At 38.4% G+C, this 18,039-nt stretch overlaps 1 protein-coding gene across 1 annotated transcript in view; it reads left to right on the top strand.

The window, feature by feature from the left end:
- Positions 1–18,039, top strand: part of KCNMB3 (potassium calcium-activated channel subfamily M regulatory beta subunit 3) — a 92,223-nt gene that overhangs the window by 22,384 nt on the left and 51,800 nt on the right. The window contains 1 exon segment of the mRNA XM_028491447.2: positions 14,297–14,400. Within this exon segment, the coding sequence (XP_028347248.1) occupies positions 14,396–14,400 (5 nt within the window). The 5' untranslated portion in view covers positions 14,297–14,395.

The raw sequence follows: 18,039 nt of genomic DNA, 5'->3' as shown, positions 1-18,039 counted from the left end.
ACATGCCGCGGAGCGGCTGGGCCCGTGAGCCACGGCCGCTGGGCCTGCGCGTCCGGAGCCTGTGCTCCGCAACGGGAGAGTCCACAACAGTGAGAAGCCTGTGTACCGCAAAAAAAAAAAAAAAAAAAAAAAAAAAAAAAAAAAAAATTTACAAGAAAAGAGATAATCTAAGGAGCAAAACATGATATTGAATCTATGAAATGAGAAAAAGATGCTCTAAAAATAAATATTCAGCAGTCAAGGAAGAGTTTTTGGAAATTAAAAAGGTATTAGTTAAACTAAAAATTAAAATTTTTTTGAAGTATAGTTGATTTACAATATTATTTTTAGGAGTACAACATAGTGATTCAATATTTTTATAAGACTTTTTTTTTTTTTGGCTGTGCCGTGCGGCATGTAGGATCTTAGTTCCCCAACCAGGGATCAAACCTGTGCCCCCTGCATTGGAGTCTTAATCACTGGACTGCCAGGGAAGTCCCCAATATTTTTACAGATTATGCTCCGTTTAAAGTTATTATAAAATAATGACTATATTTCCCTGTGCTGTACAAAAAAATAATAGAAGTTTTGGGAGATAAAGTTGAAGACATCGTCAAAGTAGAAAAAAAGAGAACTGAATAAGAAGAGAAAACAGAATCATTTGAGCAGGTCCAATATTCAAATAAAGGAGGTCCAAAAAGAACAGAAAAGAGAGGAAATAATCAAGGGGAAAAAAATAAAGATTTCTCAGAAGAGAAGTTCATGAGTCTCCAGATTGAAAGGGTTCATTGAGTGCCTAGTGAAATGAATGAAACAAACACACAAAAAGCATTGTGAGGTTTTAGAATATTATCGTTAAAGAGAAGATTCTAAAACTCTAGGGTTGAGGAGGGGGAACAGATCACATTCAAAGGAGAGGAAAGCTGGAAATTTTGAAAGCAACGCCTTCAGAATTCCAAGGAAAACTGAAATCCAATCTAGAATTCTATAGCTACTGTACTACCAATCAAATGTCAGGGTAGAAGACAAGAAAGACTTAAGAATCCTTAGCCAATGTGCTCTTCTTCAGAAAGCTCTGGAGAATGTACTCCATTAAAATAAGGGAGTGAATCAAGGAAGGAATTTAGGGCCCTCAGTAACAGGGAACACAGCATAAGAGAAAGGTGTGAATTCCCGGGAAGATGGGAAAAATGATTCCCAGAACACAGTATTGTAGCAGGCCTAGACTAAAAATAACCCAGATTAGAGCAGGAAAGTGGAGGATCCCAGACATGTCTACATTTAAAAATTAAGTAAGTAGGGACTTCCCTGGTGGCTCAGTGGTTAAGCATCCGCCTGCCAATGCAGGGGACACGGGTTCAATCCCTGATCCGGGTAGATCCCACATGCCGCGGAGCAGCTAAGCCCGCAAGCCACAACTACTGAGCCCACGTGCCACAACTCCTGAAGCCTGCACGCCTAGAGCCCATGCCCCTTAACAAGAGAAGCCACCGCAATGAGAAGCCCACGCACTGCAACGAAGAGTAGCCCCCGCTCGCTGCAACTAGAGAAAGCCTGTGCGCGGCAGTGAAGACCCAGCACAGCCAAAAATCCATTTAAAATAAATAAATAAATAAATTTTAAAAAATTAAGTAAGTAAATAGTTAATCCAGTAGAGTACCTGCTATTTTTTTTAAAGCAGTTATGGTATAGAACTTGAAAGGAATTAGAAAATTAAGCCAAAGAAAGCACTTATTAACTCCAGGGAAAATTAAAAGTGCATTGAGAAAGGAAATGGCTCAGGTGAGAGTAATAGTTATTTACAAAGTTGTTATATAAATACTAAATACCTGTTTAACCAAAAAAACCCCAAAAAACAAAAACCGTGTAGGGAGGGAGGGAGGGAGGGAGGGAGGGAGGGAGGGTGTGTGTGTGTGTGTGTGTGTGTGTGTGTGTGTGTGTGTGTGTGTGTGTGTGTGTGTGTGGTGGAGGGAAGTTGTTCCCTGGAAATAGATGGAGGTATAAGACATCTAAACACTTTTGATCAAGAGTACAATGCCAATAAAAGATAACTGAATTTGAAAAATGAAGTTTCCCTATAATCATGCTGTTTAGAAATACATAGAGAAAAAAAAAAGCTATAAAAAAGTAACTAGGAAAGTCTCAGAACCAAAAGAGTTGGATTGCCTTGGGGGCCAGAAACTGGGTATGGGGAGGGCTAAAGCAAGAAAACTGCTTTGTGTATTAGAAGCCTAATAAAACGATTTAACCTTTAAAAAAGTACATATATTACTTTCATCTAAGTAAAACATTATTTTAAAAATCATAACTGAGAAAGGAAGATGGATAGGTGGAAATGACTAGAACAATTAAACAATTGCTCAATTTCTCTCCCTCCTGTTTCTCTCTGTGCATCTGACTCATTTCCCTCACTGTGGATCAGAGTTATGAGTGTGGAGTGAGGGGTGGGGGAATGGAGCAATTAGGGAGGGGTGTGGCTACTAGCAGACACATGTTAGCTAGAGACGGCTCCTAGCAGTTCTCATTATTCTCATAGCTTGGCTGATTTAGAGCAAAGGATTCTTCCTCCCACCTCCAGTTAGTATAAGGATGACTTACACTTTTCTTTCCATGGCTCTCTTCTGTGTCTCTGAAGGCTAGTTTAGTGTCTTTAGGACCCTTCCTCCCAGTGCAGATATACTTGGTGGTTATGGAAATACTTGTAAAAGATTTTATTTGCTTGTATTTGCAAATGCATTTCATTTTTCAGAACAACTTGGAACCTCATAATGCTTTCCAATGGTAGTTGCTATTACTATTTTGGTGAGGAGATAAAAGAAAACAAGTAGATTAATGACGAGTTTCCTTATACATATTAACAAAAGCATCTACTTATGTGGTACTACATCATTTCAGTGTAGTGGTGCTCCCTTCTTGACAGTAGTTGTTCTTTGCTACTCACCTGACATCTTGTTATAAATGCAGAATCTCAGGCCCCAGAATCTGAGAATCATTGTGTCAGAATCTAATTTAGTTAGTTTGGAGCCTGGGCTTAAAAAAAAAAAAATTAGCTCCCCAGGTGACTATATTGTTAACTAACAATTTGAGCAAATCATAATTCTATTCCCCTTCATTTAATATTTCTGAGTTAGCAAAAAGGGTTAGTATTTCCAAAAATGTGTATGCATACAAATCACCTGGAGGTCTTATTTTTTTAAAACTATTTTGAAATACAGATTCACAGGAAAGTTGCAAACATAGTATAGAGAGGTCCTGTGTACCCTTTACTCAGTATCTCCCAGTGGTAACATTTTTGGTTAAATTTAGTACAATATCCAAATGAGGAAATTGATACAATGTGTTTGTATAGCCCTATGACATTTTATCACCTATGGACATTCCTACCACCATAACTGCAATCAAAATACAGAACTATTCCATAACCATAAAGATCCCCCATATGCTACCTTCCTAAAATCACATGTACCCCTTTCCCCCCCACTTAACATTTAACCTCTGAAAACCACTAGTCTGTGTTGCATCTCTATATTTTTTTCATTTTGAGAATTTTAAAAAATTTTATTTATTTATTTATTTGGTTGTGCTGGGTCTTAGTTGCAGCTCTAGGTTTCCTTAGTTGCGGCATGCCGGCTCCTTAGTTGTGGCATGCTGGCTCCTTAGTTGTGGCATGTGAACTCTTAGTTGCAGCATGCATGTGTGATCTAGTTCCCTGACCAGGGATTGAACGTGGGCCCCCTACATTGGGAGCACAGAGTCTTAACCACTGTGCCACCAGGGAAGTCCCTTGAGAATTTTATATACATGGAATCATACAATATGTGGTCTTTTGAGATTATTTTCCTCATTCTGCATAATGCCCTTAAGATCTATCCAAGTTGTTGCATGCAAAAGAGTTTTTGTTTTTTTTTACTTCTTATTTTGAAATAATTATAAATTCACAGGATATTGCAAAAGCAGTACAGAGAAACCTTGTGTACCTTTAACTCTCTTTTTCCCATGGTACCATCTTAGATAATTATAGTATAATATCAAAAGGTGCTATCCACAGACCTTATTCAGATTTTATCAGTTTTATTTACACTCCTTTGTGCATACTTGTGCCTGTGTGTAGTTCTATGCAATATTTTTCCCTCTTGAAATTTTATTTTTTAAGGTTATACTCCATTTGAATTTATTATAAAGTATTGGCTATATTCCCTGTGCTGTACAATATATCCTTGTAGCTTGTACATAATAGTTTGTATCTCTTAATCCTCTGCCCCAATAATGCCTCTTCCCCCTTCCCTCTTTCCACTGATAACCACTAGTTTGTTTTGAGTCTATTTGTTTTGTTATATTCATTCATTTTATTTTTTTAGATTCCACATATAAGTGATATCATACAGTATTTGTCTTTCTCTGTCTGACTTATTTCATTAAGCATAATAACCTCCAGGTCCATCCATGTTGTTGCAAATGGCAAAATTTCATTCTTTTTTATGGCTGAGTAATATTCCGTTATATACACATATATGTATATATATTACATTTTCATTATCCATTCATCTGTTGGTAGACACTTAGGTCCATATCTTGGTAAATGCAAACAATGCTGCTGTGACATTGGGGTGTGTGTATCTTTTCAAATTAGTGTTTTTGTTTTCTTTGGATATATATCCAGGAGTGGAATTGCTGGATCATGTGGTAGTTCTATTTTAGTTTTTTTTTTTTATTGTTTTCCACAGTAACTGCACCAATTTACATTCCCACCAACAGTGTACAAGAGTTCCCTTTTTTCCACACCTTCTCCAGCATATATTGTTTGTAAACTTTTTTTTTTTTTTTTTTTTTTTTTGCGGTACACGGGCCTCTCCCATTGTGGGGCACAGGCTCCGGACGCACAGGCTCAGCGGCCATGGCTCAAGGGCCTAGCCATTCCACGGCATGTGGGATCTTCCCGGACCGGGGCACAAACCCGTGTCCCCTGCATCGGCAGGCGGACTCTCAACCACTGCGCCACCAGGGAAGCTCCTGTTTGTAAACTTTTTGATAATAGCCATTCTGACTGGTGTGAGGTGATACCTCCTTGTGGTTTTGATTTGCATTTCTCTAATAATTAGTGATGTTGAGTATCTTTTCATGTGCCTGTTGATCATCTGTGTGTCATCTCTGGAGAAATTGTCTATTTAGATCTTCTGCCCATTTTTTGATTGGGTGGTTGTTTTTTTGTTATCAAGTTGTATGAGTTTTTTGTATATTTTGGATTTTAACCCCTTGTCAGTCACATCATTTGCAAATATTGTCTCCCATTCCATAGGTTGTTTTTTGTTTTGTTGATGGTTTCCTTTGCTGTGCGAAAGCTTTTAAGTTTTATTAGGTTTCATTTGTTTATTTTTACTTCTTTTGCCTTGGGAGACTGATGTAAGAAGATATTGCTAAGATTTATGTCAAAGAATGTTTTGTCTATATTTTATTCTAGGAGTTTTATGGTGTCATGTCTTCCACTTTGGTCTTTAATCCATTCTGAGCTTATTTTTGTATGTGGTGTGAGAAAATGTTCTACTTTCATTCCTTTACATGTAGCTGTCCAGGCTTCTCAACACCACTTGTTGAAGAGATTGTCTTTTCTCCATTGTATATTCTTGTCTCCTTTGTCGTAGATTGACTGTAGGTGTGTGGGTTTATTTTTGGACTCTTTATTCTGGTCCATTGATTTATATGTCTGTATGTCAATACCACAGTGTTTTGATTGCTGTAACTTTGTAGTATAGTCTGAAGTTTGGAAGGGTTATACCTCCAGCTTTGTTCTTTTTTCTCAGGATTGCTTTGGCAATTCTGGGTCTTTTGTGGTTCCATATAAATTTTAGGATTATTTGTTCTAGTTCTCTGAAAAATGTCATAGGTATTTTGATATGGATTGCACTAAATCTGTAGATTACCTTGGGTAGTACTGTATAGTTATTTTGAGTAGTATAGTAACCTTCTGATACTGGCTTTGTTTCACTCAGCATAATGCCCTTCAGGTCCATTCAAGTTGCTGCATGTTAACAGTAGATTGTTCCTTTTTATTGCTGAGTGGTATTCCATGTTACGGAGATACCACAGTTTGTGTAACCACTCATGCATTGCTAGTTGCTTGTTTCCAGTTTTGGCTATCAGAAAGGAATCTACTGTGAATAATCATGTGCATAAATTGTGTAAAAATTTTTAAAAAGGCCCAGGCTCCAGACTAAGTAAATCGATCTCCAGGGTGAAGCCCAGGCATCAACAACTTTTAATAGTTTCCCAGATAATTCTCATGTACATCAAGGATTTCTAAAATTGCAAATTCTGGGACTTCCCTGGTGGTCCAGTGGTTAAGACTCCATGCTCCCAATGCAGGGAGCATGGGTTCAATCCCTGGTCAGGGAACTAAGATCCTACATGCTGCACGGTGCAGCCTATAAATAAATAAATAAATAAATAAATAAATAAATAAATAAATAAATAAAATTGCAAATTCTGCAAAAATCATTTCTTAGTAACAGTTATCATTATTATGCACCTACCAATTGCTAGACATTGTACTCTTCTAAGTCTCTTAATAACCCTGTGAGATATATATTATTATTCTCTCTTTACATATGAGAAGATTGAAGAGTGGGTGGAATAGTAAAGGTGGTAAAAAGGTATAAATTTCATGTTATAAAAGAAATAAGTCCTAGGGACTTAAATGACTATAGTTAATAATACTGTACTGTATATTTGAAAGTTGCTAAGAGAGTAGATCTTTTTTTTTTTTCTTGATTTGGCTGCATTGGGTGTTCATTGCTGGGTGTGGGCTTTCTCTAGTTGCAGCAAGCAGGGGGCTACTCTTTGTTGCGGTGCACGGGCTTTTCATTGTGGTGGCTTCTCTTGTTATGGAGCACAGGCTCCAGGTGCTTGGGCTTCAGTAGTTGCAGCACGTGAGCTCAGTAGTTGTGGCACGTGGGCTCTAGAGTGCACAGGCTTCAGTAGTTGTGGCTCGCGGGCTCTAGAGCGCAGGCTCAGTAGTTGTGGCGCATGGGCTTAGTTGCTCCACGGCACGTGGGATCTTCCTGGACCAGGTATCAAACCCATGTCCCCTGCATTGGCAGGCGGATTCTTAACCACTGAGCTGCCAGGGAAGTCCCGCGAAGAGGGTAGATCTTAAAAGTTTCTATCGTAAGAAAAAATTTGTCGCTATGTCTTGTGATGGATTTTTTTGTTTTTTTTGGCGCACCATGCAGCATGTGGGATCTTAGTTCCCTGACCAGGGATCAAACCTGTGCCCCTGCAGTGGAAGCACAGAGTCTTAACTGCTGGACCACCAGGGAAGTCCCGTGATGCATTTTAACTAGACTTATTGTGGTAATCATTTTGCAATATTTACATATTTTGAATCATTATGTGTACAGCTGAAACTAATATAGAATTATTATATGTCAATATTATCTCAGTAAAAAATCTTTTCTGTAGAGATATTGTTAAGCATTTTGTATCTTAAATTGTGTCTCAAGAGAGAAAATGTATTTGAAGTTTTTCTTCTTTTTTTTTTAACTCAAGAAAGCATTTTAGGATAAGAATCTTACAGGGAAAAAATCCCACAATTCATGGATTGTAAAGAAAAAAGGGTTTTTCTTTAAAACAGTATCTTATGCAATTGGGAGCCAAGGGAACCATGTGAACAATTCAGAGAGGCAAATTAACTGCAACAGGAAAATTTTCAGTCTATTGTGGTCCTCTCTATCCATGCAACTCAAATCATATGTGAAAAAGAAAATCTCTGTCTGGGGACAGCCATATTCACTGACCAAGTTACCTTACTAAAGTCTGTGGCCCAGAAGAAAGTGAGGGAGATAGACTCAGAAATCTGTGAGTAGATTTTCTGAGGAGGTTGTTCCCGTGCTTGACAATATTGGATGGTAGGGAGCATGGAATGTCCATTGACTGACTTGATTATTGGCCCATTGTCAGATGGCTTGAGAAGGAGAGAGGGGACTTCCTTGGCCGTCCAGCCATTAAGACTCTGTGCTTCCACTGCAGGGGGTGCAGGTTCGATCCCTGGTCAGGGAAATAAGATCCCGCATGCCACATGGTGCGGCCAAAAATTTAAAAAATAAATAAAATAAAAAGAAAGAGAGAGAACATAATGCCTTCACTTGTGTCTATGAAGTTCGAAGTGTGAGCCTGCCAGTTCTTCCCTTCCTGACTACCTGTCCCATGGATTTTGGACTTGCTTAGACAGCCTTCATAGTCAAATAAGCTAATTCCTTGTAATAAATCACACACACACGTACATACTGAAATGGAAAGGATTAGTGGCAGCAACAATTTGGGGAGGGGAAATCAGGAATTCTCTTTCGGACGTGTTCAGTTTGAGATAGTTTAGACCTCCAAATGGAGAGGTCAAGTAGGCACTTAGACAGCTAATAGACACAAGGGCTAGAGATGTAAATTTTGGGAGTCATGACTACAGAGATGCTTATGTTAAATCATAGATCTCATGAAATTGGATGGGATTGCCAAGGGAGAGAGTGTATATAGAGAAAACAAGGGGAACCCTGACTGAGCCCTGGATGGTCCACATTTAAAGCCCCAACAGTGTGGGCAAAACCAGGAAGCAACATGGAAGAGGAGCAGTTCCTGAGGTGAGAGAACCAGGGGAGTGTCATGTCAGAGAAGCCATGAGAAGACAGTGTTTCAAAAAGGGAGAGGCCAAATGAGTCTAACGCTGGTAAACTGTTGAGTAAAATAAGGTGACCATTGGATTTGATAATAACAATAACTCATTGTTTATATGACACATTTTTGGAGCACTTTTAAAAAAATATTTATTTGGCTGTGCTGGGTCTTAGTTGTGGCACGTGGAATCTTCTTGGCATTGTGCGGGATCTTTAGTTGCGGCATGCAGCATCTTTAGTTGCAGCATGCAAACTTTTAGTTGTGGCATGTGGGATCTAGTTCCTTACCAGGGATCAAACCTGGGCCCCCTGCATTGGGAGCTCAGAGTCTTAGCCCCTGGACCACCAGGGAAGTCCATGGAGCACTTTTATAAAATCTGGAATGTCAGGTTTTTTTCTCTACATGAGATATTGGGAGGTAGTTATGGTCATTACTATCCCCCTTTTCTTACCAAGGAACAGAGGCTCAGGTCGATTTCAGGAAATTGCTCAAGATTAAAGTAGCAAGTTATGACAGACCTGGTTAGAAGCAGATTTCTTCATTCCAACTCAAGTCTCTGATTCTAAATCCTAGTTGGCATAGGAATCACTTATCATGCTTTCTAAAAATACAAACATGTGCCCCACCTCAAATATGTTTCATCAAAGAACTCTCAGATAAGGACTAGGGAATGAGCATTTAAAATAAAATAAACCATTGACATGGAATGGATAAAGAAGATGTGATACATACATACAATGAAATATTACTCAGCCGTAGAAAGAACAAAATAGTGCCATTTGCAGAGACGTGGGTGTACCTAGAGATTGTCATACAGAGTGAAGTAAGTCAGAAAGAGAAAAACAAATATCGTATAATATTGCTTATATGTGGAATTTGGAAAAATGGTACAGATGAAGTTAATGGCAAAGCAGAAATAGAGACACAGATGTAGAGAACAAACTTATGGTTACCAAGGGGGGAAGGAGGTGGGCGGGACAAATTGGGAGATTGGGATTGACATATGTACACTACTATGTATAAAACAGATAACTAATGAGAACCTACTGTTTAGCACGAGGAGCCCTACTCAGTGATCTGTGGTGACCTAAATGGGAAGGAAATCTAAAAAAGAGTGGATATATGTATACATATAACTGATTCATTTTGCTGTACAGCAGAAACTAACACAACATTGTAAAGCAACTATACTCCAATAAAATTAATTAAAAAAATAATAAAATAAAATACATACATACAACTCAACAAATAGTTCTAAATGAGAGACCAGGGTTCAGGGTCACTCAATTAGTCTACAATGTATTCTAAGCAACCTTTAAATTAGACTTTGTAGGATTAAAGTCTATGCAGAGTTGGTTAACCAAGTTTGCAAAGGTCAGCCGAAGCTACTTTGAGCTTCCTCGGGATGGAAATGCTAATTTACCCAATATGTTAATGCCTCAGTTTAATCTGCTAAGGTGTTTTCTTACAATTAGTCTCCTGTGTCTGAATGGAGAAAGCATTTCCCAAAAGACAGTTCTTTCCTTTGTGACTGAACTTCCTAATCAAACTTCATCATCTCATCAGGTGAATTTCCATGACTAGTTCCTCCAAGTTGAAAACCACTTAGTGTAGTGAGAGATGCATGTGATGGGAATGTGTGGAGATAGTCAGCTGCTTGTTTATGAAATAAGGATGATGTCCAACGCATGAGCGCTTCTCACCTATTACAAAAGAGAAAATTGTGCTTTACAGGTAATTTAAAGCAGGGACTCAAACTTATTAAATTCTGAGGTGCTTTTTCTAAAATTTCAGCAGCGTATGCTCATTCACTGATGGGCATTTCCAGCCCTTCTCTAAGAGGTCCTGCTGCACCTCTTCTTTTTCCGGGAGTGTAGTCAGTCCAGACCAGAGTGACCCCAGGATTAACCTTGCTCAGACACAGCCACTTAGAAGGACCCCCTTGCATTTGTCTATCATTCATTGTTCTCCAATATATTTTTCTACCTCTTCCTTTAAGAGCTGACTGCACATTAGAATCATCTGTGAGCTTTAAAAAAAAAAATTGATGCTTAAGCCCCTACTTCAGGTCTTTAATTTATGCTGCTTTTATTACCATGTATTTGGACTTATCCAGTAGCCTCCCCACCTTTAGTCTCCTACCAAACTAATCCATTCTACATATTCCTGACAGGTTACTCTGTCTAAAACCCATCTTGTTGAATTTAAAAGATTAAAGATAAAAAATGACCCGCCCCTTCATACCATGAGCAAAAATTAACTCAAAATGGATCAAAGATGGGAATTCCCTGGCTGTCCAGTGGTTAGGACTCTGTGCTTTCACTACTGAGAGGGCGGGTTCAATCCCTGGTTGGGGAATTAAGATCCCGGAAGTCGTGCAGCAAGTCGTGCAGCGCAGCCAAAATAAAGAAAGATCAAAGACTTACGTGTAAGAGCTAAAACTATAAAGTTCTTAGAGGAAAACATAGGTGTAAACTTTGTGACTTTGGATTAGACAATGGTTTCTTAGATAAAAGTACAATAAATAAAAGAAAAACTAGATAAATTGGGCATCATTAAAGTTAAAAACTTTTGTGCCTCGAAGACATCCCATTATCACAGATTGGAAGAAAGCTTTTTCAAATATACAACTGATAAGAGACTAGTATCTAGAATATAAAAAGAGCTATTACAACTTAATAATAAAAAAACAAATAGCCCAGTTTAAAACAAGCATAGAAGAGGCATTTCTCCAAAGGAGATACACCATACTCAATAAGCACATGAAAAGATGTTCAACATCATTAGTGGTCAGGAAAATGCAAATCAAAACCACAGTGAAATATCACTTTATACCTACTAGCATGGTTATAATAATAATAAAAAGATAAGTGTTGGTGATGATATGGAGAAACGGGAACCCTCATACATTGTTGGTGGGAATGTAAAATAGTGAAATAGCTTTGGAAAATGTTCTGGCAGTTTCTCAAAAAGAAACATGGAGCTATATGACCCAGCAATTCTACTCCTAGGTATTCATACCCAAGAGAATTGAAAACCTACACCCACACAAAAACTTGTATCCCAGTGTTCAGAGCAGCATTATTCACAATAGCCAAAATGTGGAAACAATCCAAATGTCCATCAACTGATGAATGGATAAATAGAATTTGGTATATGCACACAATGATGTGTTATTCATCAATAAAAAGAAATGATGTATTGATACATTCTACAACATGGATGGACTTTGAAAACATTGTGCTAAGTGAAAGAAGACAGTTCCAAATGACCATACATTGTATGATTCCATTTATATGAAATGTTCAAAATAGGCAAATCTGTAGTCACACAGTAGATTAGTGGTCATCTAAGGCTGGAGGGGGAAGGGGTATTGAGGAGGTAACGGTTAGGGATGTGGGTTTCTTTTTAGGGTAATGAAAATGTTCTAAAATTAATTGTTGTGATGGATGCCCAACTTTGTAAATGTACTAAAAGCCACTAGATTGTGCACTTCTAAAAAATGACTTTCTGAGTTCTTTTGAGTGCCTTAGGCTGGTTTTCATTAGGGCTCCTCTGTTCAGACTTTAGTTTTATTTTCTTTTATTCTCCCCCCGTACTAGGTCACAGTCAAACTGGACTTTTCAAGGTTTCTCAAAAAGGCCTTGTACTTTCCTTTCTTGTTGTAATGCCCCCATGCCCGCTTCTGCCAGCCATGCCCAATCTTCAAAAGTCCAAGTGAAACGCCTCTTCCTCCATGTCTACGTCCTCAATTCCCGTAATATTTTTGCTCAGTCTTCTAAGTGCTCAATTATGATAGAATATGGGGAAAACCTTGCCTCTCCCCCCACCTCCTTATTTTTCAGGTTGCCTCCTTTTAATTGTTTTCACCCTCTCTTCTGAATTACTGAAAAATATGTGAGAAATATAGTCAAAATGACTTTTTTTTGGTGGGGGAAAGAGTTGAGAGAACACTTGTATTTTTTGTTTTGCTTAAGCTGTTTGTGGGAATGTTCGTATGTTGGATAGTGTGCTTCTAGAATCTGACCATCAGGGTCAGGCTGGACCAACAAGACGCGGCGAGAGAAAGCTGGGGGTGAGTGGACAAGATTCTGGATGTCAGCTGTACAAGCTCCCCTTTTTTGGAGTGAGTGGGACAGCAGGCACACAGAGACCGTTCCTAGGCGGTGAGTCCTCCCACACTGTCAGCTGCCAGCCTCAGGCTGTGCCACTTGCGCCTGGTGGGAGGAGGCTGCGGGTCCCTCCCGGACCAGAGAGAGGAGCAGGACTACCCCTTGGATTGCGTGGCCTAGAGTCTCCTCCTTTTCCTTCACGCAGGCTTCGAGGGCACTTTGCAGGTGGTGGTAATAAAGCAAAAGAGGGACCTAATTATTTGTCCTTAATCACATGTGTTAGTTTTAAAATTAGAACTCCAACGGGGAAGCAGGAATACAAAACCCTACTCAGGAAACAGAAAATTTGAAGTATGTCAAGTGTGCAATTTAAAAAAAATTGAAGTATAGTTAATTTACAATGTTGTGTTAGTTTCTGGTGTACAGCAAAGTGATTCAGTTATACATAAATATACATGCATTCCTTTTCATTGTAGGTTATTACAAGATATCGAGTGTAGTTCCCTGTGCTATATACAGTAGGATCTTGTCATTTATCTGTTTTATATATAGTAGTTTGTATCTGCTAATCCCAAACTCCTAATTTATCCCCCTTTCCGCCCCTGTTTGCCTCTTTGGTAACCATTTATTTGTTCTCTACGTCTGTGAGTCTGTTTCTGTTTTGTAAATAAGTTCACTTGTATCATTATTCTAGATTCCATGTATAAGTGATATCATATGGTATTAGTCTTTCTCTGTTTGACTTACTTCACTTAGTGTGATAATCGCTCCGTGAGAGTATGCAATCGTAGCATCCCAAATTTTATATTTTACAAAAACTTGACGATTCAAAAATTGTTTTAGTTGAATTTATCTCCCCACTCTAAATGTTCCTAAATTAAGATTTTGGAAAATTATGTCTCAGGTTAAGGTAATCAAAACTGAAGTTGGACCAATGTCACAAAGCATTACAATTTTTTTTCATTAAAAATTACTTAAGTAATACATGCTGTAGTAACAAATTTCAGCACTGAGGGAGCAAATATCCTTCAATATCTGGTTTGTATGTTACAGCATTTAGCTTCTTCTCTCTTGTGTTCTGTATGGAGAAGCAGTATACCCTGTGTAGTGCATGAGCTTTGGGGTTGGATAGACAAGCCCAGATTCTAGCCTACAGGGTGTTTTCCCTGGGGTAAATTTATTAATTTTTCTGTGTCTGTTTCCACATCTGCAATACTCATGAAAGGATTGATATGAGGATTAAATGAGATAATAATGATTTGGCATTTAGTGTTTGGCACTTGGTTAAGTTTCAACAGTTGAGAGCTAAGTAGAGAAGTGTGTGCAGATGTTCTCTTCTGTACTCAATTATAAGCCCTTTCAGAACAGCAACCTTGTCTAACTCAATTCCCACAATGCCTAACAGTAGCAGAGGCTCCATAAATGTTATTAAATGAATGAATGAACGAATGAATGAGTGATGGTTTATTTGAGTCCCTGATATAAATGAGTAATACATTTTTTGACAGTGACAAAGACATTTTGTGTCTTTTTTTCCTACATAGTTTCCTTTTTTTGTGAAGTCATTTTGTTTTCAGACAAGATTTGAATGAAGCTGGTCATGCTCTGGATGCCTTACTTGCATGTGTTCCCTCCCCACCTAGATGAGGTAAGGCAGTTACTTATCTTCCCTTACGGCCAGTGATGGAGACTCAGAGAACATAGGTATGTATTACGTCGTAGACTTTGCAGTGAAATGAGCATTAGAATGTTTAGGCTACACGGTAATAGAATTAATTCTTTTTTTTTATTCTGCTAAGCTCTCTTTCTTTCTGCTTTCCTCTAAATGTATAGGAAATCTATTAGATAAAAATCACCTCTAAAGTTCTTATTTCTTGTCAAAGACAGCACTCCCCAGATAAGAAATGGTATTCTAAGTAATAAACATCAAAATAAATGATCTGGCTGGGAGGTTGAGGGAGACAATCAGTGGTGTTACTTAGCTTGCCACTCCTCCCAACCTTTTAAAACAGTTTTATTTTAATTTTTTTGAAATGTTTTTTATAAATTTATTTCTTTTTGACTCCATTGGGTCTTCGTTGCTGTGCGCGGGCTTTCTGTAGTTATGGCGAGCGGGCGTTACCCTTCGTTGAGGTGCGCAGGCTTCTCATTGTGGTGGCTTCTCTTGTTACAGAGCATGAGCTCTAGGTGCACAGTCTTCAGTAGTTGTGGCTTGTGGGGTCTAGAGCGCAGGCTCAGTAGTTGTGGCACACGGACTTAGTTGCTCCACGGTGTGTGGGATCTTCCCGGACCAGGGCTTGGACCCATGTCTCCTGCATTGGCAGGAAGATTCTTAACCACTGCACCACCAGGGAAGTCCCTAAAACAGTATTATTGTAAAAGATTGCACATTTTTTTCAGAAATATGCATCAACTTATTGGCACAGTTTAACAAATATTTACTATAAAGCAAACACCCATGTAACTGGTACTAAGGTTAAGAAATTAAACATCATGAGCACTTCATCCCAATCCATGTATCAATTTCTGATCCCAACTTCCCTCTCTCCTCTCCCAAAAGGTAACTGTTACCTTTGTTTTACTTTTCTTTTTGTTTTCTTGCTTTTCTTTATAGCTATACCATATATGTGTGCAGTATCTTTAAACAATGTTGTGTTGTGTTTGCCTGTTTTAGAACTTTATATAAATCAGACTGTACATATTCTTTTGTATCTTGCTTTTTACTTTTTTACTCAACATTACGTTGTAAGTCACTCATATTATTGCATGTAGTTGAAATTCATTAATTTTGTTGTCGAATGATATTCCTGTATGAATATACTCTATATTTTTATCCATTCTATTGAAAATAGATTGCTTCCTATGGACATTTTCATATACATATTCTGGTTTGTATGTATACACATTTCTCTAGGATATATGCCCAGGAATATAATTGCTACATCACTGGGTATGTATATCTTCAACTTTACTAGATACTATCAAGTTGTTTTCCAAAGTGGTTATACTGATTTACAACCTCACGAGCAGTGTATGAGCATTCCAGTTGTTCTGCATCTCTATCAACATTTGGTATTTTCTTTCTCCTTTTTTTTCTTTTCTTTTCCTTTCCTTTCCTTCTTCCTCCCTCCTTCCCTCCCTCCCTCCCTCCCTCCCTCCCTTCCTTCTTTCCTTTCTATTCCAGTACCAGTATAGTATATATCCTTGTGGTTGAAATTTGCACTTTCATGATGACTAAAGGGATTTAGTACTTTTTCATTGGCAATTAGGATTTCCTGTTTTGTGAAGCAACTACTTAAGTCTTTTTTTCTTTTTTAATTGAATTGTGTGCCTTTTTCTCAATAGATTTGGTTTGTTCTTTCCTTTCATGAGTAATATAGGTGGATGTTGATAGAGAGTGGAGTTATGTGGTCATGTCCCACCTTTTAGAAAACTGCCAAATGGAGTTTAAGTTATTGTGTGTGTGTGTGTGGGGGGTCACACGCGCGTGTGCGTGCGTGCATATGCAGGAGGTTATTGAGTCAGTTCTTCTTTTCAGATGTTACCTCCAGGCAGTTCGTGAGTTTTCTGCCCTGGAGTCTGGGCAAGAGATGCTTGGTAAGATTGGAGTAAGCGCCATCAAGGGAGGGCACAGGAATACGCTCTACCCCCGACCCCAATCAGGAGATCACTTAATAGAAGACATCAAAGGATGTCCATTGCTTGGGGAAGGTCTCCAGTTAATCATTACCTAGAAGTAGAGAGCAGAACATGGTCTGGTCAATCCCCTGAACGGGTCAGTCCTCTTTAATCAGTGCTTTGAAGACCTTTAAATTCCTGTAAGACCCATTAGTTTGTCTGGAAACTAATGTTTACTTGGAAATGAGACAAATAAGAAGGGGATTCTCTGAAACAATCCTCTAGAGGAATGTGTCTTCACTACCCTTAAATAAAGATAAAGTGAAGAAAGTAGGAGAAAGTTACTTGCAACTTCTGATAAATAAGCTGCTGGAGCATTTCTGCATGTCTTTAAACATAATTTTTTTAAAATTTAATTTATTTTTTTATACAGCCGGTTCTTATTAGTCATCTATTTTATACACATCAGTGTATACATGTCAATCCCAATCTCCCAATTCATCACACTACCACCACCACCTGCCACTGCTTTCCCCCCTTGGTGTCCATACATTTGTTCTTTACATCTGTGTCTCAATTCTGCCCTGCAAACCGGTTCATGTGTACCATTTTTCTAGGTTCCACATATATGCGTTAATGTGCGATATTTGTTTTTCTCTTTCAATTTCGTTACTTGTTATGGCTGAGTAATATTCCATTGTATATATGTACCACTTCTTCTTTATCCATTCGTCTGTCGATGGGCATTTAGGTTGCTTCCATGACCTGACTATTGAAAATAGTGCTGCAATGAACATTGGGGTAAATGTGTCTTTTGGAATTATGGTTTTCTCTGGGTATATGCCCAGTAGTGGGATTGCTGGGTCATATGGTAATTCTATTTTTAGTTTTTTAAGGAACCTCCATACTGTTCTCCATAGTGGCTGTATCAATTTACATTCCCACCAACAGTGCAACAGGGTTCCCTTTTCTCCACACCCTCTCCAGCATTTGTTGCTTGTAGATTTTCTGATGATGCCCATTCTAACCGGTTGGAGCTGATACCTCATTGGAATTTTGATTTGCATTTCTCTAATAATTAGTGAGGTTGAGCAGCTTTTCATGTGCTTCTTGACCATCTGTATGTCTTCTTTGGAGAAATGTCTATTTAGGTCTTCTGCCCATTGTTGGATTGGGTTGTTTGTTTGTCTAATACTTTTTGTTTTTATTTCCATTACTCTAGGAGGTGGATCAAAAAAGATCTTGGTGTGATTTATGTCAAAGAGTGTTCTTCCTGTGTTTTCCTCTAAGAGTTTTATGGTGTCTGGTCTTACATTTAGGTCTCTAATCCATTTTGAGTTTATTTTTGTGTATGATGTTAGGGAGTGTTCTAATTTCATTCTTTTACATGTAGCTGTCCAGTTTTCCCAGCACCACTTATTGAAGAGACTGTCTTTTCTCCATTGTATATCCTTGCCTCCTTTGTCACGGATTAGTTGGTCACAGGTGCGTGGGTTTATCTCTGAGCTTTCTATCCTTTTTCAGTGATCTATATTTCTGTTTTTGTGCCAGTACCATACTGTCTTGATTACTGTAGCTTTGTAGTATAGTCTGAAGTCAGGGAGTCTGATTCCTCCAGCTCCGTTTTTTCCCTCAAGACTGCTTTGGCTATTCGGGGTCTTTTGTGTCT

The sequence above is a fragment of the Physeter macrocephalus genome, chromosome 1 (genome assembly GCF_002837175.3).
Source record: "Physeter macrocephalus isolate SW-GA chromosome 1, ASM283717v5, whole genome shotgun sequence".
Taxonomy (NCBI): domain Eukaryota; kingdom Metazoa; phylum Chordata; class Mammalia; order Artiodactyla; family Physeteridae; genus Physeter; species Physeter macrocephalus.
Note: the sequence above shows the minus strand (reverse complement) of the source record. Positions and strands in the feature narration are given on the sequence as shown.